Source organism: Trachurus trachurus, assembly GCF_905171665.1.
Source record: "Trachurus trachurus genome assembly, chromosome: 13".
In the NCBI taxonomy this organism is placed as follows: domain Eukaryota; kingdom Metazoa; phylum Chordata; class Actinopteri; order Carangiformes; family Carangidae; genus Trachurus; species Trachurus trachurus.
The window spans coordinates 22199964-22227593 of record NC_139892.1 but is presented as its reverse complement, the minus strand read 5'-3'; the positions used below and the strand labels follow the sequence as shown (position 1 = coordinate 22227593).

The window sequence follows — 27630 nt, the reverse complement described above, 5'->3', positions numbered from 1 at the left end:
GTTCTTGGGTAAGAGATAAAATATAAATGATTATTTACATTTATGTACTGAGGGCAGTCGTGGAGTGTCAGTGGTGGAGGTTAGTGTCCAGCTGTCAGCATGGTGCTAATGTCACAGACAGAAATAAAATCTGTCCTCTGGGTGTTTCATGTTTTAACACATTTTATTGCTAATGAGTCTGACAGGCAGAGAGGAAGAGAGAGACAGTCGGAGAGAGAGAGAGCGAGAGAGAGAAACAGGCAGTGAGAGAGGGAGGGTGAGTTAAAGAGGAGGAGGAGCAGAGTGGTGGATTCAGTTAGTCGCTCAGTGGATCGGTGCTTAAATGGAGGTTTTTCCATGTGCTGGGGAGAATCTGACGGCATGACGACGACTTCCTGAGAGAGAGAGAGAGAAAGAGAGCGAGAGAGAGAGAGAAACATCCTCCCCTCAGTTTCCACGGTGACGGCATCCCTCCATCCTCCTCCTCCTCCTCCTCCTCCTCCTCCTCCATCATCTCTCTGTCCGGCTGCTGTCAGCTCGTTGGCGTCGACAGGATGGGAGATAAAGGAACCAGGTAAGATCTAGTGTGTGTGTGTGTGCATGTGTGTGTGTGTGTGTGTATTTTAGTAACACATCCTGATAAATGTGTGTGTGATTTCATACGGAGGACTGCTGTTTGGGTTTTATGGCTCTTTGACATCATTCTGCTGCTGGTTCCCTGTACAACCTTTAAATTCAGATACAGATACAAGGTGTGTGTGTGAGCGAGAGAGTGCGTGTCTTGTTGTAATGTTACATAAGGATCTGTCAAAACCCCAAGCAGTGTGACGTCTCTCATGGTTTCTTTCAAGGTGTTTTTTTTGTCATCCTTATTTTGATATTCCAGATATTATAGCAGGAAGCATGAACACAGAGGGGGGGGGGGGGTGGGAAGGAGGTGGGGGTGGTGCCAAAAATACATTTTTCATTACTTCTTACTTGTTCAAAAAAGTATTGTTATTATAATTTTACTAATTACTATTTACCTTTACCACTGTCACATTGACATGATCTCTCTTCTGTACACTGTCGTTTATGAGGGAGGATGGATTGGTTTTTTGTATTAAACTCTTTGCTGTTCTGATTTGGAGTCAGTAACAGATAGAGAACTGCAACAGATTATATAGGATTTATCATAGGATGACTTGATGTTAGTCTGATGTGAACACAGTGGAAGTTAGTCCTTGAACTAATGTGACTCATTTTACCAAATAATCTAGACACATTCCTCCACACCACCATGTTGCATACTGTCAACAAAAGCCGGGATGATTCCTAGGTGGTGTTAGCTATAGATATGCAAACCTACTGATAACACACATGCACACGGGTCAGATTAGGAGTAAAAAGTTCTGCCTGCACCAACATGGACCAGACCAGTCTGCTTTGTGAATTGCAGTGTGATTCTACTATGACCCATAAATACAAGCCAACCAATCAGAATACATCTACAGACCAACCAATCACCACGAATTCTCCCCTCAGAATGAAGCCCCAGTTGCTGCAGAGTTTTTTCTGAGAAGCCTCCTGTTGTAAAGTTTGCTTCAGTATCACAGTGATCCAGTGGCGGTTGTTGAACACCCTGACAGCCTGCAGACAGGAGCTGATCACAGCTGCCAGTACTGGGGCTATTTGACTACAGGGAACCAGATAGACTACAGGCTAAAAACACAGGTCTCAAGATTAAACCTACAGCTAACTCCTAGAATCAGTGGCAACAACGCACTGGTAGATGCTAACATGGCTGAGCTGGTATTTACAGTCCTGTTCATCTCACCAGTTAATGCGTGTGTTTTATTCTTTTGCTTGTTCAGCTTTAGTTGTTTATTCATGATTTTCATGTGAAGCCTTTAACCAGCACCAACCTGTGTGAGACTTGTTTACTCTCTGCTACATTCTGGTTTCTCAGTTTGACCTCTGCACTCCTCCAATATAACAGATAAAAAGCCTCTGTTAAGTTCGACCTCATTTAGCCTTCTGCCTCTGGCAGTTCAGAGCTTCTTTATGTTGTTTGTATTCACACCACACAACATGTACATTTCTGCTCCGTGACTGATATGGTCCCGTATCCGAGTGCTGAGTGTGTTTCTGTGTTTGCAGGCTGAATGATCTGAGAGTGTTGTGTCAGGAGAATATTAATGAGTTCAGTGTGATCAGTCGGACATACAGAGCAGCTCACACTGAGCCCTGCTGCTTCTGGAGAGATCCTCCCTGTCAGCTGAGGGGAGTTTCACACAAACAGAAAGAATCAGCAGCTCAAACACTTCAACTTTCTTCTGTTCTGATTCCAACCAAACCTCCTTCAATAAGAGAGGATGACACATGACCGCAGCCTTATTTCAGACGACCAGCTGTCAGGTGGAGTTAGTCAGACAACCAGTTAATCTCTCTACACATGAGAGTTTCTTGCAGTCTTCATACAATCACACATCAAAACTTAAAACAAAATTACATTTAATAATGATAATAAAAATAAAAAGGCAGGTAATTATTTAAAAAATGTTGGTTTGAGTTCTCTCGTGAGAATAACCAGAGACTTGGGTGGACCAAGGTCTGACTGTTAGTCTCTTTACTGTTACTCTACTTCCTTAGGAACAAGTGGAAAATCCAGTGTTGGAGTCAGCTCTGTGAGGGGGATATATTTCAATGTTGGACAGACTGGCACAGAGCTGCTAAAATTTGAACCACAGAATGAATGTGTAATTGCCACCGTGTTTATTTGATGTGGTGTTTTACAGCCTTTTATGCCTTATTTTAGCACTTTAATTTGTGCCGTTGTCAGATGCTGCTGTTCTGATAAACCTGCCAGCAGGGTTTGGATCAGCAGCTCACTGAGTTATGATGGAGCTGAGCTGTGCCAGGCCTCCTAACCATTGTGATTGTGAATTAAATCCTGACCTGACAAGTGTGGATGATAGAAGAACATTTATTGGACTGCAGCTATTGTGTTTTTGCTGTTTAGCAATATTGGTTGTGCACTTCACAATGCATTGTGGGATAGGCCTACTATATCACTACCTACAGACAGCACTAAGCCGTATTTTGTGTAGTCGTGGTGAGCAATTTTTCAGACAGGCCTGTTGAGCCCTGTTAGCAGCTATACAGATGCTAATGTTGGTCTGGTTCAAATTTTCATGCTGTCAGGATGAATTGTAATAACTAAAGCATCAGCTCACATTTTCATGTGTGCACTAGTCTAGGGCTACTTTGGCTCCCATCAGCCTCAGCTAGACACTGAACAGCATGCTGGTGTTAGCATTTAGCTTACAGCCTGACCGAGCTGCATGGCTGTAGACTATTGTCCCCGGCTGCTGAAGGGATCAGGCCACACAGGAAACCACAGAGGCCTGTGATTTATCAGGAACAATAAATCCCGTCCTGTGTCAAGGACATGAAACATTTCACAGCTTTTATTTTGGTTTAAATGGAGGGAAACAGCTGTGAGGGTAGGACCATAGACTGTAAAAAGAATGGACGTAGCGTCCGTGACGTCACCCATTGGTTTGGGGGAGTCTGTTTTGTGCCGCTACTACGGGGGTTTGAACCGCGCCATGTTGGATTCTACTTGCCATATTTGGAGCGGTGCGGCCGTTGGCCGGCCGAGAGCCCGCCCACTGGCCTCGTAGCAGCGGTCGCCGGACCTGTCACTCAACGGTTCTGCGCCCTAATTGGCCAGAACTTTAAACCTAATAATAGTAAAACGGTAGAGTTTAAAAAAAATTCACCCCCCTCAGAGTGTGTGCGGGGGTAGAAACTATCGGTTGAGACCAAAAAAATGAAATGTACCAGGCTGTAAATATGTTTTTTTAAGCTGTAAAATCGGCTATTTTAACATGGTGCTCAATTGGAGTTGCTCCCTTCTGGAGCCAGCCCCCAGCGACAGCCGAGGGGATTGCAGCTTTTTGAACGCGGAAGTGAGCTTCACTCCTCAGACCGACAACTGCCCCCTTGGGTAGGACCTGTCTCAAGCGGGGAGGCGTTCAGGTGCCAGGGTGACTCGGTATTGGGGGAGTCTTCAGTTGTCCCCTGTGGCAGTGATTGATCAGTGTGTTAGTGTTTCCCCAGCTGGAGCGTCCTGATCGATCAAATGAACAGAGGCTGAGCAGAGGAGCACTGTCAGGGATTTTATCAAGTGATGAAACATTCTTCATCGTGAGAGAAAATATGCACAGCTCTCAGCTGTCTGCTCTGCTGTCACCGACTACACAACAATTAGAACACAAGCAACTATTAGGTGTGAAGGTTTTAGTTTTCACATGACTATTTCATGTGTTGTTTGTAAGGTAGGCTAAGAAAACAGAATGAAAACCAAAACCAAAACCAGGAGACACATTGTTATTTTATTATTAGGCCTATTATTACAAACAAAGAAGATGACTTGTAACCTATTAAAGGTTGGGGGGGGTTGCCTTACTGTGTTGCAAGTGGCTCCTGTTGCCTAGCAACTCTAACAACACTGTCGGGCCTTTGGTTTTAACAGCTGTACCATTAGCTGATTCACTTGACTTACCTTTAATGATGTAATGCTCAGGCTCAGTGTTGTTTACTAGTTTCATTACCAGCACACAATGAATCTGAAGAGTAGGGTGTGGGGAAAAGGGTGTGAAAGCTGAGGGAGGCTGAGGTGAGTCTACACTCAGACACAGTTACAGATGTTCATGTTCAGTCATTTCCATTTAGCAGGTGGACCTCCATCAAGATGATCAGGAGAAACAGAGAAACCTGCGCTAAATGTGTCACAATAGAGTCTATTGTGACACATTTAGCGCAGGTTTCTCTGTTTCTGGTGTCTGAAGACCTTTGACTTTGTGATATTTCAGTTTTTACTTTCTAATATATTTGTTAACTTTTTTTTATGTTTTCATTTTGTCAGTAAGCTATAGGAAGAAAATAATAATAATTTTAGCATCAGTCAAATTTCTAAAAAATCACACAAGTTTCCTTTTTATATCCCCTGTTTCTCTGTTGTGAACAGTACAGTGCAATGCTCACAGGTAACTGATTCACCTGTTGTCTGGAGTTTCAGGCCATATTATTATTAAACACATGTCGACCTGTTTGTTAATGTGCTGCTGCATTTTTCATTGTTTGCATCAGCTGCTTTCTTTCTTGTCCCGTTCTCTCTGGATCTGGCTCTTTGGAGAACATCAGAGAACGTCACCTGATTAACATTAGAGTGGTTGTAACATGAGTGTTCAGTGCGGGTCTGGATCAGTCTGGATAAAACATTAAACAGCAGTTTCCTTTTCTCCATACAAACACCCAGCTCTAATCCAACTCTAAGTCTGAAGCTTCTAACTTTTCTCTGTTGGAAATTCATTGTGATTATTTCAGAAAGGGCATTATAGGCTAATTAAATTAATATTTATCTTAAAAACAGCAATTACAGATGCATTTGTGTGGGCAATAACATGGCACTCCCCACATTAGCTGATAAAGGGAAAATTATTAACTAAATAAATGTTGGACTTTTTTCATTTCCCATCTTCCATCTGACTAGATCCTTTTCTCCTTAGCCCTGACATAATTAAATCAATCAAATGAGAAAATTTAGTTATTAGGGATGGTAGGGGAGGGTTAAGAGCTTGTGTTGGAATTGGGCCTTTGGTCACTTTCCTGTCTCTAAGTCACATGTTAATAAACTAACCAGTGAGAGGTGAGAAGGAGACTGATAAACTAGATAGATACAAGAGGTTGTTAAAACTGTTTTAAAGATGCATGGACATCATATTTTATCTTATATGAACGTAACCACTCGCCTTTACATTTGTTTACATTTCATTTGGCAGAAGCTTTTATTCAAAGAAGTTACAAGTGAATAATGACAGGAAGGTTCAGTGCAGCAGGAAGGCATTATGCCCTTTGTGTGTGTAAATAATTATATTATCATGAGTAAATAATGAACTGCACAAACGTTACATATATTTCCAGTAAAATAACTTGAATGTACAGTATGAATGAACATCTACAACTTATAGCTGTTTAGGCACTTTGATTTAGCCTATTTAGTTTAGTAAAGATTAATGTGCACATTCTTCAGTGTCTCATTCCAAGATTGTTTAATGACAGAAGAAAATTTTAGTGCAGTGAAAGTCAATGCTTTAGGATGAGTGTGTATTGCTGTGATGAAACATGACCTGACAGCGCGAGGCAGGATCTCACACTGTAACTCTGCACTGAAGAACACAAATCAATGATGAGGGTGTCTCCTCTCTGGTTGGTCCTCTGTAACATCTTCTGTCTGAATGAGTCTTTAACCTTGTTTCTGGTCTCTCTTGTCACTCAGTCACACTCAGTCGTCCTCTGTCTCTTGTCTGTGGCAGTGGAGTGAAGCTGCTCATGTTGTTTCTATTAAACAGTGAAATGTATGAAATCACTGTTCTCCTCTGAATGACCTTACTGTGCTTCACTCAGGTCAGTGTAGATCTGTATGGAGTCGGGGACATGGTGGGATCACATCAATGTTTTATAGAGAGAATACTTACTCTATTGTCTTTAATGTAAAATAATTTATGGATTTAATGTAACTTTTATTTACTGAGGAGTTTATGTTACTTTAAGTACATTCAATCTGCCATAGAAGGAGTCAGCAGAAGATAAATGAGTCCATTCACTGAAACTGAGATAAACATCTCAAACTGAGTGAATATGAACTCTAGATTATTGACCCATTCTACAGCTGGTGTTGGTTTGTGATTGGTGACTTGAAGCTGCAGACCTGCTCTGTGTTAAAGTTTAATTGGTCTAATTGCAGAGATTACACACTGAGCAAGCTCCCAGGAGTTTCACTGTTTCCGGTAAAGCAGCAGCATCGTAATGCTTCTGATTGATGATGAAGGTCCATTCAGGAGGAAGCTGAAAGCTAATGGATCCACAACAGCTAATTTATGACAACATTAACAAAGAGAGGAGGAGGGGAGGGGCTAATAATGTCAGACAGCTGAGATTCTCAGGCAGGAAACTACTGCTGATTATGAAGACAGGGGTGATGGTGATGATGATGACGATGATGATGATGATGATGATGATGATGATGATGATGATGATGGTGATGGTGATGGTGATGGTGATTGTGATTATAGTAATAAACTGACAGCAGGACTTCCCTCACAGAAAATCTGAGCCCACTGTTTGTGCTCTTATGTTTGTGCCGAGGGTAAATTCAGGGAAGATTAACTTTTTTAGACAATAAAAAAAAAAAAAAAAAAAAAATTAGGGGACATTTTAGATAGTGGGAACATCTGTGTAAAATCATGGGCAAATTTGGAATATTTTTGAAAATTACCAATAACAAAAACTTTGTAAACTTGGAGAGAGTGAAGAAGTGTAAGGAAAATGAAGGTACATTTTTGAAGAGGACATCTTCGGCTGTGACAAACTGACTGACTGACCATGATGATGATCATGATCATGATCATAATTCTGCCATTGGTCAGCCAAATGCCACGTGACGGCATTGAATTTTCTCCATTAGCCATTTCTCCTTCAAAAAATAAATAAATAAAATTGAAAAAAAAAGGTTTGTAGGCGGCATTAACAGTTTGAAGAGTTAAGGTGTGAACTCTTACATCTGCAGCTAGATTTAGTGACTTTATTAAGAAAGCACTCACTTTACTCTGAACTCTCCTTGCTAATCTCAGACTGGTGCAGTTGTCATCTCTGCATTCCTGCATCCATCTGAACGCCGGTGGGTATGTTAGTCTTAAAATAAGATTTGGTCAGGGGCATCGTGAGTGTTGTCTTATCTTGAAACAAAGCAAAGTTTAACACCCATATAAAGTAATGACACAGGATTTAATTATTAAGAGATTATTATATTCTATATAGGCACAAAATAGCCTATGCTTAACACACAAACAGTGTCTCCCATTCATCCCATTCATCATCAAGGCCTTGATTCATAATGAACTGTAAATATAGCTATTCACATGTCTCATAAGAAGACGACTAACATCTGCATGTGTGCATATGGGGGAACTGAGCTCAGAGGTCATGACTGGGCCCACTGGTCAGGAAGGGACTCACCAGTCAGTCAGTCCAATCAACTGATCACAAATAAAATCTAATTGTGACTGAAGCGCACTGTGGCATGATAACAGAAATAGAACAAGGTGTAAGTGCAGCTGCCTTTTAAAGGGAGTGGGAGATGGCTGATTGCTTTGAGTGCTTAGAACAATTATGTGTCTATAACAACAACTCTGTTGTTCTGTTGTTTGAACAGCAAAATTGACTTAAACACACCCTGAATGCATTTGTCCCATGCACTTTAGACCGGGGACTGTGGGCTGTTGAAATAGAGCACACCGTGATAAACAACTTTTTAGACAAACTTGAGCTACTTTCCACAGAAGAGTGTTTCCAGGTCTCCCCTCTGGGGTGTCATAAAGGTAGAGCAGCAGTTTGTTACAAAGATGGAGACTGTCCTCTGTGAGAGTGACTACATAAGAAAGATACTGAGTCTCTTCTAACTTTTACTTGTGAGTGGTCATGCTGCAGTAAAGGCAGCTGAGATCACAGCTCAGTCTATTTACTTTAACTGATCAACTGCTGATGTTATAAAATAATTTGAATAGTAGCAGAGCAGCAGCTCAGAGGTAATGCTGACCCTAACAGGTTGCCTTCAAATTTGTTCAGTTGTCATGACAACAGACACAGAAGAAAACATGGAAATTAGGATGGCTTTATTGTGATACTAGACTGAGGCCAGCTGACACTGGACTGGATCATACGCCAGCTCCACAACAGTTTTCAACTTTGTCCCCAGTTTGTCCAGACATGTCCTAACAGTTCAGATAATAATGGAGGTACAGCCAACAACAACAAGGACAAGAATGATGATAATAATGGGGGAATTAAAAACAACAAAGGGGAGTAATTGTGTGGTCCGCTCATGGGCCAATGAGGACAGAAAATAATGACTTCATGTAAGACTCTGGCTTGTGATTGTTTTTGGATATTATATTGAAGAAATATGTTTATGTTATGAAATATTGTTTCTGTGTTCTGGTAGATTGACATCCATTCTTCAGGGGTCCTATGGGTAATAACTGATTTGGTTGGCTTCCATTAAAGGGAAACTTCGGGGGGGGGGGGGGGGGGGGGTTTCAACCTGGGCCCTGTTTTCATGGATAATACAATTATTGAGGTCACTCCAGTATTGAATTGGGCAGGCAACCTGCAGCCCAGCTGACGCTCTTCAACTGGGCAAGTGGCTCCCGTCAAAGTTCGCCCTATAAACGTGCATTTTTTTCACACTGACAGGCTCAGATAGTTACAATGAGTGTCCGACAACATACTAGAAAGGAGAAATTAATGTATGTCTCTATCTTTAGCTGTAGGTTGCTGTTTGTTAACTGGCTGAAAGAAAGTTTGAAAGATTCTAATAGATCTAATAACTCACCACTCATAAGATATGCAGGAGAGAAAACATGAATGTTATAATCCCCCACAATAAGTACTCTGTCATTACAGCACTTGAATAAAACAATTAAGAAAAGATTAGAACATGATGTAAGGTTATTGCACTTTGTAGGTTTATAGACTGAAATACATAAAATGGAGACAAAGCATGAAACGAGAAAGCTTTGGATTTCAAAAGATTTTTAAAAAGCCAAATTAAATAACATGGCACTTAACACAGCAGAGCCATCTCCTCTTCCAGGAGGTTAGGGTTAGGTCGAGGAGGATGGACATGTTCAAAATAAGGAGGAGGCCTCTACTGCGGCAGCTGAGTCTGCTGAGGTCAAACATGTCCTAGTTAACATAAGTAAGTCTAAGCTGTTTGTAACAAATCTTTCATAATAAATGAACTGATTGTCATTATGCATTCAGGAGGCCTATTTCTTTGGATACGTTGTTCAGAAATTCCTGCATAGGATCCATAATTGGTGTGTGGTAGGTGTACGTTGCAGGTATCAGTTCCATGTGGTGGTCTCCAGTCATGATACGGCCTGTTGTTACAGAGTTGTAGAGGGAGGAGATGGTTGAAAAAGGTGATGTTATTATTATTTTTTTTTTTAGGTCTGCTGGGAGTTTATTATGATTGGATGAATGTGTCCATTTTATGCAGAGGCAGAGATAGTATGGAGACCACTGTACAGGCTTAGAAGAACAACAACTGTCTAGAGAAGATTGGTTGAGTGGAGACTGCAAACAGTCATGTAGACTGCATGCTGTATACTTGCCGTCAGCATCTGGTTCCCTTGCCTGTTGTAGCTAATCCCATCTTTACAGAGGAGATCAATATGGTCCCCAGACAAGCTAAGATTGTCTGGTGTACAGGTCAGAATGCAGCTGAAGCACTTGGCTCTGCAACCACAGGTGGGAATGGGGCCAGAAATAAAGACAGATTTTCTACATTCCTTAAAAACATTAAAAAGATTAATATCTAACCTCAAACTAAGATGAAAGTGGCTTTTGATGAGCTCAGACTCCCTACACGACGTGTTGTTCCCACATTCTGCACAGTTCTTGTGATGGAGCTTTGGAGTGAGGGAAACAAATCCATATGTTTAAAATGGCACTGGCACTACTGACTAGGGAAACAGTGTGTGGTTTCTTTAACCCTTGTCATGGAATCCTCACTGATGAATGTGGTGGTGGTGGTGTTTGGTGGGGGGGTGTGTTCAGTGAGAGGAAGTGTGATGATGAAAAGGTGATGTGTGTGAGCTACCTGGACTGGATAACAGGTGTTTCGTCTGTGATAAGGACTGTGGTTCAGGAGGTTGAGAAGGGATATTGAGTTGTGCCTGGGGGAAACCTCCTCAGTGTCTGCTGATGGTTTCCTGTACCATCTTGTGGTGCTACATCCCAGTCATGGAATAACAAGCAGTGTGAAGACGCAAGATGGGAGCTAAAGTACCTACTATAGTTACACAACTCTGAGATGAAGGAATAAGAAAGAGATGCTCCCATGAAACAAAAAACAATTCTTCTGTAAAGGTTAAAGAACAACAAATTTCACTGACTTGCTTTTGTGTGTCTGTTTATTTTTCAGAGTGTTTAAGAAAGCCAGTCCCAATGGAAAGGTGAGTATGTAAGCCTGAAGAGAAATGATCATCTTTAACCTCCACTACATGACACCACATACACTTGAAACGACAAAATATGGGACTGCACAACAAATTTCTGGGCCCATGAAAAAACTCAACACAAATATAAACAAAGGTACCACAAAGAGTCTGTGTGTGGACTGATTCTGATTGTCTGTTACATTTGTGCTCCTCCCTCAGCTCACTGTCTATCTGGGGAAAAGAGACTTTGTGGACCACGTGGACCTGGTGGAACCTGTTGGTGAGATTTGAATGAGTTTAGTTTGTTGTGTCAGCGCAGTTCAGTATCTGTATGTGTTGTCTGGTCTCATTTCAAGATTGGTTTGTTCATCTGGAAAGATGAAGATCAGAGTACAAAGAAGTCACTCTCCAGCTGTTTGCTGACTGTTTTCCCGCAGATGGCGTCGTCCTGATTGACCCAGAGTACCTGAAGGAGAGGAAAGGTGAGGAAACTAATTGGTAATATTTCACAATCACAATAATATTACCTTTAATATTATTGTGATTTTATCAATAGTTTGTAGTCATAAAACTAGAAAAGTGATGTTTACTGTTATGGTTGCAGATTTTTCGGCTCAAATCTAGTCCCATCTCACATGACCTTGTGGGGGAAGAAGATACACTCCTGAACACAGAAGCTACTCCCTTCCCACTAAATTGATTTTTATTGTTTAGATTTATCTTATCTTTTGTTAGTTAGAATTTATGTTAAAATGTATGTTAATTGTATTTCCAAAATGAGAATCTAAATTATGCATCAAAGACTGCTTCCAACACTAAGCAAAACAAAAAAAATCTTCATCTATTTCTGGGTCCTGGAAGATCAATACTTGGTGCATTTTCTACATTTATTCAATTATGTAATTCTGTTCAAATCCGCAAAGAGTGCCTCTCGTTTCACTTACATGCTAATGACACTGAGCTCCATTGACTCGCATCGTGATAATTAGGTCAGAACTCAACAATTGTCCTCAGGACAGCAAATGCTGAGTGGTTGAGAACTACAGCTAAACAAGTAGTTTAAGTTTGTCCTCCGTTGTTGAGTTCCCCAGGGAATGATCCTCGAGCCGCTGCTCTTAATTTTAAACTTTTATAAATTTAAAAGAACAGTTTATTATTCAATAAATCCAGCACATTTTAATCAAGGTTAGCACAAAGACTGGAAGCAGGAGGAACCTGCTAACCTTGAATCACTGGTCAGGTATCAGGAAATGATTTTGTGATTTCTTTTCCATCAGTGTTTGTGACTCTGACCTGTGCATTCCGTTATGGTCGTGAGGATTTGGACGTCCTCGGGTTGACGTTTCGGAAGGACCTGTTTGTGGCTAATGTCCAGGCGTTTCCTCCACTGCCAGAAGAGAAGAAGAGTCTGACACGTCTTCAGGAACGCCTGATTAAAAAGCTGGGAGAACATGCCTACCCATTCACCTTCGAGGTACAGAGTCTGCAGAGCTTCTTCCACACCCTTCGCTCAGCAACAGCTGGAAAATGCTTTTTATTGAGCGTTGATACAACACCTGACACTCAATATTGAGACAATCTTTTCTTTAAATATAATTTTCTTTTAAATTCAATATAGGTACACACTAAAATGTGAACACAAACAGCGAGACAAGGGCTTTGTCTAAATAAACCAACTGTCTGAATGTACAGAGAAATATGATTCAATCAGGGACAATAATAACCCAATAATAACAGGGTTATGAATATGACCAGATATGTTTTTGATACTAAGTGCCACAAACTGATCCTAAACTGTAACCACTGTTAATTTCATGTGATGAGAAAAGATCCTTAACTGCTTTAGTCATCATGTTCCATCATCATTGAGTCCAGTATCAGCTGTTTTCAGTCCAGTATCATTTGGTTTAGGTCCAGTATCTTGGTGCTCTCATGGTCAGAGAGGCCTACCGGATATTTGCAGCTTCTCACACATGGTCCCACATACATTAATCGCTGTGCCGCATTCAGTGTACTGGAAACAAACGTCTGTCTGAAAAGATGACTTCAGGGGACACACAGCCCACAAACATGTCATTTATTTATTTATGGTAGAAACACTGTGAGGCACAGATAAAAAAGAACAAGCTTGACAGGAGAAAACTGGAGTCTGTAGTTTAAAGAAAACTGAACCCTACTGATAGAATTATTAAATGTGTTTACAAGATATATTAGCAGCTTTCTTTTATGATATTATTTCTTCATACGTTAATAGATTCCTCTGAACCTGCCATGCTCCGTCACCCTACAACCTGGACCAGAGGACACTGGGAAGGTGAGGATGCTGATTTTTTACTTTAATTTTGCACTGAGATTATTTCTGCTGCGCAACAGCTCTGTGGTTAAAGCCTGGTCTTGGCCACCTCAGAGGCTTTAATTATAATACATCTTCTCTGAACATGTATTTAAATACATTTCCATATCAGGCATTAGAGAAGATTTCTTTGTTGTCTTGTGTCCTCAGGCCTGTGGAGTCGACTTCGAGGTGAAAGCTTTCTGTGCAGAAAATGTTGAAGAAAAGATCCACAAAAGGTAAAAGTGTGTCAGCTGCAGTCTGACCCCGGAGAGAATAAAGAGATGAATTATGAATGAAAGTGAAATCAGTTGTGCATTAGCAGCTTCCTGCACGCAGAAGAGGGTGGCTGCCAGCTGCAGGGCGATCACTTCACCACTGACAGTCACATAACAGTGATGCTGCCCAAATCACACTGTGTGCACAGAGTCATCACCAATGAGTTCACAGTTTCATCATGATTAGAAGGCGTACTCAGTGTTGTGTTGATTTTGTAGGAACTCGGTGCGTCTTGTGATCAGGAAGGTGCAGTATGCTCCAGAAAAACCTGGTCCTCAGCCAACAGCAGAAACCACCAGACAGTTCCTGATGTCAGACAAACCTCTACACTTGGAAGCGTCTCTGGACAAAGAGGTAACACCCGCATGTTACACACATGTTTGTACTGTGTGTCACGTCACACCCATGGAAGGATTAACCTCATCAGGAGACCTCTCTGGTGACCCTGAATACATGGCAGTTCCATTATTTCTTCAGACAAAGCCACTGGTAACCTTATAAATAAATAAATGCCAATTTGTTTTTCATTGATCTCTTTGGATGAAGCTTTGACTCCAAGAAAAGCACCAATGGGCCCAATTGCAGCTCCTCACAGTCCAGTCTCAAACACAGATGATGAAAAACACTTGAGATGAACAGGAAGTACAGTTGCTTGTCATCCTGACAAAATGTCACATTTAAGTCTGGTTATCCACTCACATCCTGGACCAGTGGTTATTACAAAACCTGATCTTGAGATCTTAGCTGTGGTGGGCAGCCTCTGTAACTCGGCGCCTGTGTCTGTCCTCTCTCAGATCTACTACCATGGAGAGCCCATCAGCGTCAATGTCCATGTCACAAACAACACCAACAAGACTGTGAAGAAGATGAAGATCTCAGGTACGTCAAAGCTCTGCTTCCTGCCTGTGTTTATCTCTTTGTAGTGGGTGTGTTGTGTTATTAAAAACTGATTTGTGTTTCTACAGTGCGACAGTATGCAGACATCTGTCTCTTCAACACAGCTCAGTACAAATGTCCAGTAGCCACTGAGGAATCAGAGTGAGTCCTCTCTGTTTCAGTCTGAAAATAAATGAACTACAAACTGAATTATCCTGATGCTGATCTAGTGAATTCAGTCACAAGCTGACATCTGAGCTATTCAGTTGACAAAGTCTTAATGAAAAAAAAAATCTTTTGTCTTCAGTGATGTTGTTGCTCCCAGTTCAACTTTCTGCAAAGTTTTCACCCTCACTCCTTTTCTGGCCAACAACCGAGAAAAACGAGGCCTGGCTCTGGATGGAAAGCTGAAACATGAGGACACCAACCTGGCCTCCAGTACACTGTGAGTCTGACACAACTCATGATGCCTAATTGATTCAGATGTCATACTTGTGATGGCAACTGAAAAGCCTGATTGATCAGACAAAAATGTTCTCCTTTTTTGTCCTGAGCAGGTTAAGAGAAGGAGCCAATAAGGAGATTCTTGGTATCATTGTGTCGTACAAAGTCAAAGTGAAGCTGGTCGTGTCCCGAGGCGGGTCAGTGCGCTTGGCTTTTAAGTCTGACTTTTAACAGAACTGTGTCAACATCATCTGTGACCTAATGAACTCTGTGACTTAATACAGAACCATCCGACTTAATACAGAACCATCTAAAATTTTGCTCTTTGACCTTATCCACCTTTTTCCGAACGTCAAAAACGTAGCCTGTTTTGCCGGTTTTGGAATGTTATGTTTACGTTTCCATGGTTTCAGTAGCCGCGGTAAATGCATGGATTTTTTTTTTTTTTCCCCCAATGAAAATCTGTAAAACGCATGGATCATCAAACCAGCTTTTAACAGTGGATATCACACAAATTGACATCTGTGTTAAAAGCCAGCGTTAATAGATCCATGCGTTTACCGTAACTATGACAACGCCTGAAAACCATGGAAACGTAAACGTAAAATTCCACCAAACCGGCAAACCGGAAGCCAGTTTTGACCATAGATGACGTTCGGAAACTTGTGGATATAGAGCCCCATCACATAGCACTCTGGGACATAATACGGAACTCTGTAGCAGCATATGGTTCTTTGTGACCTAATACAGATTCCTGTGACATCATAATGTGCTCAGTGGTATCAGTGACTTCAGACGGACTGTTTTTGTGACTCTGTGGCGTCTGGCTCTAATATCACAAGGAATTGACTGAATAGAGTTTTCATGTGAAATTCTAGTTTCTGTTCATCCCATTGCAGGTGCTTATATCTTTCAAGTCAGCAGGTTGTTGTTCTGCAATGAAACAGTTAAAGTTAACACATGTAACATGTTGTCTCCTCTGGTGTCTTTTTTGTGTGTGTGTGTGTGTGATTCAGGATGACACTCATGGATGCACTGATTATAAACATCCCAGCTATTGCCAGTTAAATCAGTCAGTGTTAATGGGATGAACATAAATTCCTAGTTAACACAGCCTTAACCAAGATCTTGATGACAGTAAATGAGCACATGAATAGACATGAGTAAAGACACTCTTCTGCTACTGTGAAGCTAAAGGTGTTAAATGTTTATTGATTTCAGGCTCCTGGGAGATCTGGCGGCAAGGTAATCTTTTACACCTAACACCTAACTCACATCACCAATCAACTCACTAAAACAAATCAGACACCTGAAAATCTCAATGAATGCACTCTAAAACCAACCAATTCAATCACTAAATTAGATGTAATAACTTATTTTTCAGTGATGTCTCTGTTGAGCTGCCCTTCACATTAATGCACCCAAAGCCGTTAGAAGAATCCATCTACAGAGACGGTGAGTCATGTTTATCTTAATATCTCTCCAGACTCAGATCTGCCTCTCTTAATGAGACAGTTAACTGTCAACCAAGTGAACAGCTTATCTATAAAACATAAAAATCTGTGCAACAAAGGTGTACAAGTAACAAGATTTTATTAAATCTGATCTGTTGTGTAGGACTTGATGTTGATATCCCTCAATAAATACTTACCTGAGGCACTGATGAGACTCTGTGGGATGGTCAACTGAGTGATGGCATCCTTTTTTTTAAAGTATATTTTTGGGGGGCAGAGAGGCAGGATGCGGGAGGTGAGGACTGTAGCCTCAACATGGGATGGCAGCTCTACCAAGTGAGCTAAACGCCACCCCGAGTGATGGCAGCTCTACCAAGTGAGCTAAACACCACCCCGAGTGATGGCATCCTTTGGGTTGTCAAGTGGGCACCCTCCTTCTTGGCTGTTTCGCTGATATGCCCACGACACCTCCAGAGGGTTCAGCAGTGAATCCCAGCATCCCAGGTTCACTCCCTTGATGCTATCAACTCATGAAGGCCCAGGTGGAGCGAGGCCAACCACAGAACAAGGTCTGGTCACAGGTTCATAGATGCAATCTCAGCTGGGAAGCAGAGTTTCTTGGCCAAGTCTGCCAGCAGGACATCGTAGGCATCCCTGATGGTAAAGCTCACCTTTGCCTCCATCTCCCACAGCTCTTTCCAGGAGATCTTCTTCTTCTTCTCCACTCCTTCCCATGCCATCTACTGCCTTTACTTTGCCTGCACCACAGCTTGTGCGCACCTCCCCGCTTCCTCTTCCCGACATACCCCCTGGACCACAAGCTTGCGTCTCTGAGATGGGGTGGCCTTGCTCCAGGCTGGTGTGCTTGCCCCAAGGCCAAGACCACCCCTCCCCTCCTGTACTTGGCCCATGATGTCCCTGTGAGTGCTAATGGGGTCCACTTCCTCCCGGTGGCCAGGATGGGGGCAGCTTGGGCTACAAATGGATCACTCGAATCCAGAAGCATCATCTCAAGTCTGACTTTGGCACACTTGTACTCCTCTGTCAGACTGGAAATGGGCAGGTGTAACATCCTCCTAACATCCTCTACCATAGAGCCCAATACTGCTGAGGCACCTGGGAAGACCAAGCCATTTCCTTGTGTATGAGCTGACCAGTCTCTTCAGTTTTTCCACCATTGAGAGTGGGACTTCATAGAGGGTTAGTGGCCACAGGAGATGTGGAAGTAGTCCATACTGCATGCTCCAGAGCTTCAGCTTGCCTGACAACAGGGCCGTCAGTGTTCTCCAGGCCGCTGCCTACTTCCACCCTGAGCTGCTCTACTTGCTCTTTGTCTTTGAGGGAAACATCATTCCAATGACCTAGGCTCTTCACAGGCTTCTCGGAGACCATTGGAATGGGTTCCTTGCCAATGTGGAAGTGGTTGTCTGCCAGTTTCCCCTTGACAATGGAGATGTTCTGGACTTGCACGACTTGATCTCCATGCGAGCCAGCTTGATGTTTTCCTGGAGCTTTCTTAGTAGCCGGTAAAGGCCAGCGGGGAGATGGTGCAGCCGGCCATTATTACCACACCAGAGCAGAGTACATGCTGTGGTATACTCTGCTGTTGTCAAGCAGAGCTGGACATCCTGGAAGTAGGCCTTGACAAGGGTTGTGAGAGATGCTGGGACCCTGAAGTAGTCGAAGGCTGTCCTCAGGAGGTTGTGAGGGACTGAGCCAAAGGTGTTTGGGAGATCCGGGAACACTACGTTAAGATCCTTCTTGGCGACCTATCTGATGCGAGATGACACTAGCGTGTTCCACACACCCGCAGAAGCCTGAGATACCTGCTTTCTGGATTGACGTGTCAATCAGGTTGTTTCTTTGCAGGTATCCTGCCAGCCTGTGAGCGACCACGCTGAAGAAGATTGTTCCCTCGATGTTCAGAAGGCTGATCTGGTGGAACTGGTAGATCTCTGATGAGTCCTTTTCCTTGGGGATAAGGATCCCTCTGGCTCTCTGCCAGGATGTTGGTATCTGCTTCCTTCCACACGACTTTTATCAGCTTCCAGAAGAATCACAGGATATCTGGACCGTTTTATAGAGCTTGTATGGAACTCCATTGGGACCTGGAGTTGACGCGGCCCTCTCTCTTTGCGCGGTTTTGTCTACTTCACTCCTCCTGGGTGGACTGATGTCTAGTTCATGCTCTGGTGAATTGACTGGTTGCAGATCTGCTAGTTTCTTAGACTTATGACAGCAGTTTCAATCACACACCTGCTTCTGAAAACATCATGAATTGATGTTCACATTCCAAGTATGAATATACTGTGTGTGCATTAATGTGTGGGATGTGGCAGCTTCCTCCTGTACACTTCCTTTGCTGTTATATGAAAATAAACCAATGAATACGACTTTGGATGCTCTGACTATAAACATTGTAGCTCATACCAATGTTTACCGGCCAGATCACAGTGGCTCTGTGAGGTGCCACTTTGGTTTGGTGAAGAATTTATTAACACATGAACATAATCCTGCCCGATAATGAGATGATTTGTAAGTGAATTCATAGAAGCGATGGAAAAATGTTAAAATCATCCTAACATCTGGTGATGATTTGAAAAGTGAACAGAGTCTGTAATAGATAACTTTGATAGTTTGGAGATCTTAGCACAGTGTGTGTCTCTCAGGATGGTGTGTTCAGTGTCTGACTCTCTCGTTGTCTCTCTCTGTCTTTCAGCCCCTGATGAAGCTCCAATCGACACAAACTTAATCGAGTTTGACACAAAGTAAGCAGCCATCTCTCCTGTCTCTCTGTCTCTTCTCCTTTCTCTCCCTCCTCATCAGTTCATCCAAATGCTACCCCTACTCTGTGATGTGTTTGGCTCTTCCCTGATTTACTGATTCGTCAATAACCCTGATGGCAGAGAGGGTTTCCTCTCCGCCCGCTGAAGCATTAACAGTGATGGACTTGTCTCCTGAGTCTCAGTCTTAATGTATCTAAATGCCTGCTGCTCTGTGAGCTGCAGGAAATGGGCTTCAAACTGGAAACTCCTACTGCTGTCAGCACAGCCTGGACTCCTCCTGACAAACAGCAACTCTGCATTTTACAGATTATTGTTTTATTCTCATATGGCCACAAGATAACTGCAGAGAGTCATTTATTCACCAGTTACAATCACCGAAAAAGGATAGGGCGCTTCAGTTCAGATCAGATTACATAGGAATGGCCTCATAAAAATGACTCATTAGAAGACATCATGCCTTCAGTCCTTCAGTCTCATGTTCAGTACCCAGGGGCTGTTGTTGTTCACAGTAGAAACACATGAAAGGTGAAATAATAGTGGTCTCTTTACTGTTCACATATTTTTCTAGAAGTGAGTTTTACTCACTGTTGAAACACACACACACACACACACACACACACACACACACACATACAGTACTGTATGTCTGTCATGAGAATAATTATTTTATTGCATGGAAAACGCCATGGGTACAAGATGACTAACAAGTCATTGTTTCCAAATTAAGAAAATAAAAAAATTAAATGAAAGCACCCGGATCATTGATACTTTTTCATCTTACATGACTGTTGTCCACACAGGAAACCACTGTTAAAGCCACAGGACAAGAGAGTCAGGCTTCGGCCCATGATGACAAACGTGAAGACTTTTGTTCTACTTGAACTAAATCCATCCCTGCAGCTGTACATTTCAGCAAAGTTTTGTAATTGGTTGCTCATCTAAACCAATCTTCTGTCTTTGTTCACTTACATTTGTGTCCTTTTATTTCTACTTCTCATCTGTCCTCACCTGAAACACTTCCTTGATCTTATGTTCGTTTTGCTGTCAATCACCTTCCATAACCTCCTCCCTCTCTCCGTCCTTCAGTGATGATGACATCATCTTCGAAGACTTTGCCCGCCAGCGGCTGATCGGGGGGGCAAAAGACGACAAGGATGAAGATGAGGAGCCAGTGGACTCACCCAAACCCGATGACAGATAAAGGCGACGTGCGTTGCCGCCGCTGCTGTTGTTGTTTCACTGCCATTTGTAGTGTGGAGCTAACGGAGGTCACCTTTAGGTCTAACCAGAGTCTGGACACCCTTTAAACACTCGGTGGTGCCGTGTTTGTGTTCTCGTTCATGTCTGTCCTCTCTCTGCGTCCTGCTGGAGTGTAAAAAGCTAGATTACCACAGCCTAGACATCTGTCATGGTGGAGCTGCTCTCCACTCCCATGCTGGCCGGCTGGAGAGTTGAACTGGTGCTCACAGTATGTTAGCGATGACTGGTAGCATGCTTCCAATGTCACTTTGTTTTACGTGTTTCCATTAGGGACCGAACACGAGTAACATTGTGTTGAGATTAGTTTTGATGTGTCATGTCAGACGGTCTTCATAAACAACAACTGCCAACTTGGTTTGATCCTGAACAGCTCTCCACCACCTGGAACCACAACATGGACTAGAGCTGACATAGGTTTTTGTTCATGAACCTTCCACAGTTGGTGTGTGTGTAGAGGAAGCTATAGAGCACAAAGAAACACCGGAGGAGACATGACCTGCAGGATGTCCTCACCAACTAGGAGGACGTCAAACTGTCAAGGCACCAATCAGCTGAGAGGAACCTTTGGCCTAGTTCGCATGAAATGTATCAGTACTTTATATGATTTATTAATGTCATGAATATTCAACCTTTATAGAAGATGGCCCTTTATTTTAAAGGTGCATACAAGTGTTTGTTGTTTGATGCTTTCATGTTGATCATTTTCCAAATCATCATCAGTATTTGGAACAACACCAGTCCACCTACACAGCTGAAGCAGCTTTCACTTCAGTGCAATGAAAATCAGCAGGCAGAGAGATGACAGTCGCTGTCTGAGCCTTTATTCTTTATACTGATTGAAATGTCTCTGTGGCACTGATGTGTCATGTTGACTTAGTATTTTATCAGACAGTTCTTGATTTAAAGTTTTACACTGTATTCTATTATCATCAGCCTTCGTGGCTGAAAACACTGAAGTGCTAAAAACTGAAGTTCCCCTATTGACCACTAAAGTGCGTCACCAACATTTACAGTAAGTCAATCCCCATAGACTCCCATGGTTAAATGTCCAACTTTAAAGAAATAAACATGTTTACATCCTGGTACAAAACCTGTTTTGTACAGATAATTTCCTCCTGCATGATGATTGTTGATATAAGCCAATTGTTTATATTTTATTAAAGTTTAAAGTTATGTGTTCGTAAGGGTGTGACCTATTTGAGTAACAAGTGGGTGAGCATATACTTGGCACAAACTGTCACTTAAGTCTCTTCTTCTTCCCCATTTTTTTCTTTTTTAGCTAGGAGTTAGGGGCGGAGTCAGGTACTGCCAAGCTGGCAATGGTGAAGCAGTTGACTCAGAAACCTTATGGGTCATGTAACAGAGGTTACACCCATGTTTATTTACATTTTATGTTTTACTTAAAAGTTCTTGTTCAGCTGACTGTATTAATTTTTAACCTTTGACAATGCTGGCTACTTTTGTTCGAATGGAACTTGTATTTCTCATAGTATAATCTTTAAAAAAGTACTTCTTTGTTATTGTTCTGGCAATGTCAGTTAAAAAAAAAAACACCCACACATCTGTCTCATGCTAAATCCAAAACAAATGTGACTGAGGGGCCATCTACATGAATACGGGTTTAGGAATATCTGCATACGTTTTTTATCATTTCGGCATTTTAGGAGCCCTTAAATGATATGTTTTGGAAACGGGTCCCAGAGTAGGTAAATCTTAAAATGCTGCCCCAGCATTTTCATGTAGACAACCAAAATGGATCTTTTGTGAAACAATAGCCGTTTGAATTAGCGGGTCAACGCAGGTTTTTTAAACGCGGGTCAACCCGCTAACAATCGGCATTTGGCCCCTTTCCCATTGACCAAAATGAGCTGAGTCCCCCACTGGGGGATCAGACAGAGCATAAACCAGTCGTCCCGCTTTCATCCGCAGTGCGAGAAACACCATCATGCCACAGCCGCCCGCCGAGGCAGACGAGGCTTCTAGCTGACCTGCAGAGCACCAGGACTGCCACCAAAAGCCGATTGTTAGCAGGTTTAAACGGGGTTTTTGGCCAGTGGAAAAGGGGTAAATGATATCATGCTCCACCACGCTAATCTGTAACCTGAGCCATGCCGCTAGATGTAACATACCAACAATGGCAGACTACTGCCGGGTCCCTCGGATACTGCACCTGAAATGCGTCCATTAAATCAGCATATTTGGCCTGGCAAGACTCCCAGTCAACATTCTTGTGTTAAGCTGACTTGTTCAGGGTTTGTTTTCAGCACGTAAGCTTTCCACATCTTCTTCTACATTTTTGGTGTACTTGTGTGGCAGTGTTACAGTGCCACATACAGGCATGGCACATGTACTACAGCGTTTTGAGTCGTTTTCAATGGATTAGTGTGTATGCTGACATGTTGAAACTATGCAGTGTTTATGGGAATTTTTTTGGACGAACAAAAAAAAAATTGTTTTGGGGAAAGCTCTGATTCCTTGTGGAAAAGGCCTGAATCTTACAAATGCCTCGTGACACTGTCCACTGCTCCTTATTAAAGGTAGAATTGATGACATAAAGGAAATAAAGTTTTCAACACATTTGGATTTATCAGGAACAGAGGGACTGAAAGTTGTTCCATAAAAGATCTCAGATGATTGATCAAGTGTCTGAAGTTTGAGCATCCTTGAATGTAACAACAAGGAGATTTCACAGAAGACCTTTGTCCAAAAGTAAACAATGATGTTGCACTGCTGGCTGATTTTCATTTCTAAAGCTGTTGTATGATTCAGAAAATGATCAGTGAGGATGTTATAAGCAGGATATAAATCAAATAATAGTTGAGAAAAAAACGCGAAAAAAGAGAAACAAATATATGAATATAATTCATGTAACGTATCAGGGGACTTGATGAGGTTTAAGAACTAAACATATATTTTACAAAACTAATGTTTAATTTGAGCATTCAGAACAAAGTGGTGACAGTCTTGAGAGTCCTTGCATGTGTACAGATTTGTCATCAGTGCTGTGTGTGTGTGTGTGATAATTGAGGAAGACGTCACTCTTTATCTGACAGACTAAAACAATCTGTATTTTCTTCACTGTAACATGGTATTACAAGATCAAAAACACCCAAACTATTTTATTATTTCTAATCTTGTTTGACTTGGCTCTTATTTTGATAGGGCCATGAAGAAACCTCTATATCCCACTGCATCTTTAATAAAAGGAAGTATGTGGCAACCTCTGGCTTTGTGGTGTTTTTCAAATGTAATAAAAGAAAAAAAAAGTGAGAAAATAACATGCAACTGCAAATACACAAACAACTAACAATACCAAAGGAAACTAAACAAAAATAAATATCGGGGCCAAGTAGAAATACTTGATATCATAAACAAAACACACAAAGAAAAGAAAGATGAGATCAACCGACAACTAATGATTCAACAGGAAAAAAATTTAATGCTAAAACTTATACTGAAGAGTAAATAATAAATATCATAAACAAAACACAAAAGGAGAAAATAAGTAAATTGAACCTTCAACTCAAGACTTGATGCAATTAGATAACAGAACAAACAATATCTAATAAAGCAATGCCTAAATTAAAAAGCACAAAGAAAAGGAAAAAAAAAAAAAAGGCCACCTACATACTGTAAGAGCCCAATGCAAATTAAACTACAAAGCAATCTTAATATATCTAACAAATAATGCAGGAAAATAACTAACACAATAATGTGTATCTGTTGCATGAGCTTAAAAATAAATGATGAACCATTTTGGAATCAGGAGGTTCAGAGCCTGGACAGCAGACAGAACTGAAAACGTTGTGGAACGGGCCAAAGAAATCATCCTGGCGCATGCAGCAGCCAGGACGGTGTTTGACACCTTCACACTACACAGAGACATGGCCATATACAGAGCGGCAGGATTGGTTTCCTGATACTGTATAAAAATTCTGTCTGTCTGAATCTGCATTTATTAATTGGTTTAATGCTATTCAAGGTGGAAACACTCATTATCATGATATTGACTGATTATTTCACTCATCAGGTCTTGTATCCTGCAGAAACACCATGTGCATTGTTAACAAGGTTAAATACTTGATTTTCATCTGAGGTTTTTTTTTTTTTTTTTAAACAAAAAAACAAAACAATTTAAGCCAAATATGTCATGTTTGTAAATCTTTTAGTGTATAAACAAACAGTCAGTAGTACCCTCTAGTGGATTAATTCTGTAATGCAGACAAACATACAGAACATGTCACCTGTATGTGATACTGATATATCCTCAGATTTCTCATTGCTATTATTCAGTGACAATCTGAATGTCAACTCTGAATATTTTATATTTGTTTAAGTTGTTTTTGTTTTGACAGTGATGGATAAATCATTACATCTCAACTTCCTGATCCTGGCTCCTGCTCCTCTACTCTAATGATGAACCCATTAAATTAGATAATTATTATTGCACTTACGTAAGTAGCCTATTAAAGTGAAATATATAATAATAATAATATATTATTATTGTTGTTATTATTATTATTATTATTATTATTATTATTATTATTATTATTATTATTATTATTATTATTATTATTTCAAACAAGTTTAAAACTATTCAAGTGACTCCTGACTGATTTTGTTGGTTGGTGATTAAAACCTCTGTAAATAACAAAAATGTTGTACCACAACCGTTTTTGTGTTGTTTAGGCTTAAAATTCGTACATAAATAGGGGCGTGGTTACGTTGAGTGACAGGTTCACAGACAGAGTTCAGTGGGCGGGTTCTCAGCCGGGTAAATGCCGCACCTCTCCAAATATGGAAAGTAGACTCCCACTAAAATCCAAGATGGTGCAGTTCAAATCCCTGTATGGGGTCACAAAACAGACTCCCCCAAATCAATGAGTGACGTCACGGGTGCTACAGTCTATGCCTATACCCCAGTTAAAGGGGTGTCGTCCCTCCTGTTACTGTAAAACTATTTTCCCCAGGTCAGGGGAGGACCACTCCAAAACTCCGACTCCAACCACAGGTGAGATGACAAAGTTCGGGTAAAACTAACCTCATAAAATTTCCTCCACTGATGAAGAAACTATGTTTAAAAGGCCTCAGACAATGAAAGAGATCAGACCAGAGCACAGGAGTTCTGGACTATGGAAAACATGAAAACATAAAGGCTTTAAAAAATATTTTGATTGCATAAACACTAAAATCAAAAGTATTACAGTTATTAAAACATTACACTCAAGGAGCAAAACAGTAGCCCAGATGTGCATATGAGCACAATGTCACTTTTTACAAAACAACACACAGTGATTCGCAAAACACTAAACACACTTACACACATACATTAGACACATAAGTATATCATGATGTCACTTCCTTGCAATTTCAAAGCACTGACTGTCAAATTATCTAACCTCTGAGCCAAATGGCTAAACACAACCATTAGGTGCACAAACACATGACTGCTTAATTGTAGAAACAACATTCGGGTTCGCTGTTCACCAGTGTTTCCCATTAATTAAAGAGACTGTTAGGGCCCGCCATAGTCTCTCACAGAAAAAAAAAAAAAAAAAATTAAAATTTAAAACTTTTTATTTTTATTTTTTTTCAAAAAAAAAAAAAAATTCTCACGTGTGTGTCACAGGGTGACTATGCCCATGTGTGGGACCAGTGGGGGGCGCTGTTTGTTAATCTGTCCCCACAGGCTTTTGGCGCCAGTCAGGACTGCCCCGGAAGAGGTCCGGAAGACTGCGGTTGGCGGAGGAACAGAGGAGGCGGGGTCTGGACAGGTGAAAGGGGAGCGACGGGAAGAACACGAGAGAGACGAGACGGGACAGGAGCAGACAAAGAGCGCAGCGCGACTCACGGAGCAGGACGACGGAAAGAGAGCGGGATCCAGCCTACGGCCGGACGAGAGAGAACGCAGCGGCGGAGCGAGCCACAGACGGCGCTGGTCGGCTGCAGGATACAGGGGAGACGCAACGCGGGAAACGTGGAGGGGTATAAGTGAGCTTTGCCCCTCCTCCGAGCTAAGTACCGCTTTTATTCCACTCCCCTCATCATCACTTGTTATACAGACGGGAAGACAGAGAAACCCCTTGATTTTGTTTATTATTGTTTGTTTTGGACTTCACTTTCCATGTAGCCATTGTTTTGGTTTGACTTTGATTTATTTATTTAATTATGGCTGCATGTTGATTTAGTTTATTATTTTCAAAGGGGTTTCTCCGGTTTTAACCCAGAGTATTGACTGGTTATTCTCTGTACTACATGATAGTTGGAGGTGGCACCGGGACTGGACCCACGCACCTGAAGGAGAGAGGACACGAGCTTGGAGTTGAATCGTAACTGGACTGTGCTCTGCTACCACCTGCTCCCTCTCGTCGTCGATACTCCATGGGCTCTTTTTATTGTGTTTTTATCATAGCCTCAGCCTGCTTCTAATATAGCCCTGTTTTAATAAATATCCTCCGTTGTAACTATTGCTCGTGCTTGTTTGTGGCCAGTGGCTCCCCAGAAGAGACTACATTCATTCAGTTTTTATTCTTATTCTTAATTTACAACTCACACCCGTTACATGTGTCTACATGCGGTGCGCCCGCACGCGAGCGAGACGGCAGTTTGAGAGGCTGACTGGCAGAGATGAGAGCGGGTGAAACGCTAGCATGGTTATTTAAAACACCATCTCTGATCTCTGCCTGCACATAGATCTACACAGACGGGGCGCACGCTAAATGCGCTATATCGCGCTATATCGCGCTAATTGCTCAGCTGCGGCCCTATATCGCCGCCCCCCCCCCCCCCCCCCCCCCCCCCATGGTCTCCTGAAATCCTGTGGGAAACACTGGAAGGGGCCAAGAGAAAAAGAGTGAGGGTAAGAGGAGGAGACAGGGGTAGAAGGAGAGGAAGAGGTGGAGGCAATGCCAGAGGTAGAGGCCAAGGTGGAGGTAGAGGAAGAGGAAAACCCGAAGCAGGAGGAGAACATGCTCAAAGAAGAGAAGGACCAAATTAATCAAATTCAATTTACACAATACTAGTTGACCATGTGGTGAAGAGGTGAGGCTGGACTAAGAGTTCAGCCAAATTTTAAGAGATACAGTGGCCTGTAGAACAAGTAAATAAAGAAATGTGTTTGTTTCAGAGAACAGAAAAAATGTTGATGTTAAACAAAGAAGACAAGATAT

General features: G+C 41.8%; 1 protein-coding gene across 1 annotated transcript; it reads left to right on the top strand.

Moving 5' to 3' along the window:
* Window positions 1-533: 533 nt before the first annotated feature.
* Window positions 534-20402, top strand: arrb1 (arrestin, beta 1; the record flags this gene model as incomplete). The annotated part of the gene is made up of 16 exons (XM_083985654.1): window positions 534-553; window positions 11015-11045; window positions 11250-11310; window positions 11468-11512; window positions 12308-12504; window positions 13285-13344; window positions 13534-13601; window positions 13860-13995; window positions 14436-14520; window positions 14607-14679; window positions 14825-14962; window positions 15075-15158; window positions 16183-16206; window positions 16346-16416; window positions 19135-19183; window positions 20288-20402. 16 exons carry the CDS (start codon window positions 534-536, stop codon window positions 20400-20402), a joined length of 1257 nt encoding a protein of 418 aa, XP_083841780.1.
* Window positions 20403-27630: the final 7228 nt, after the last annotated feature.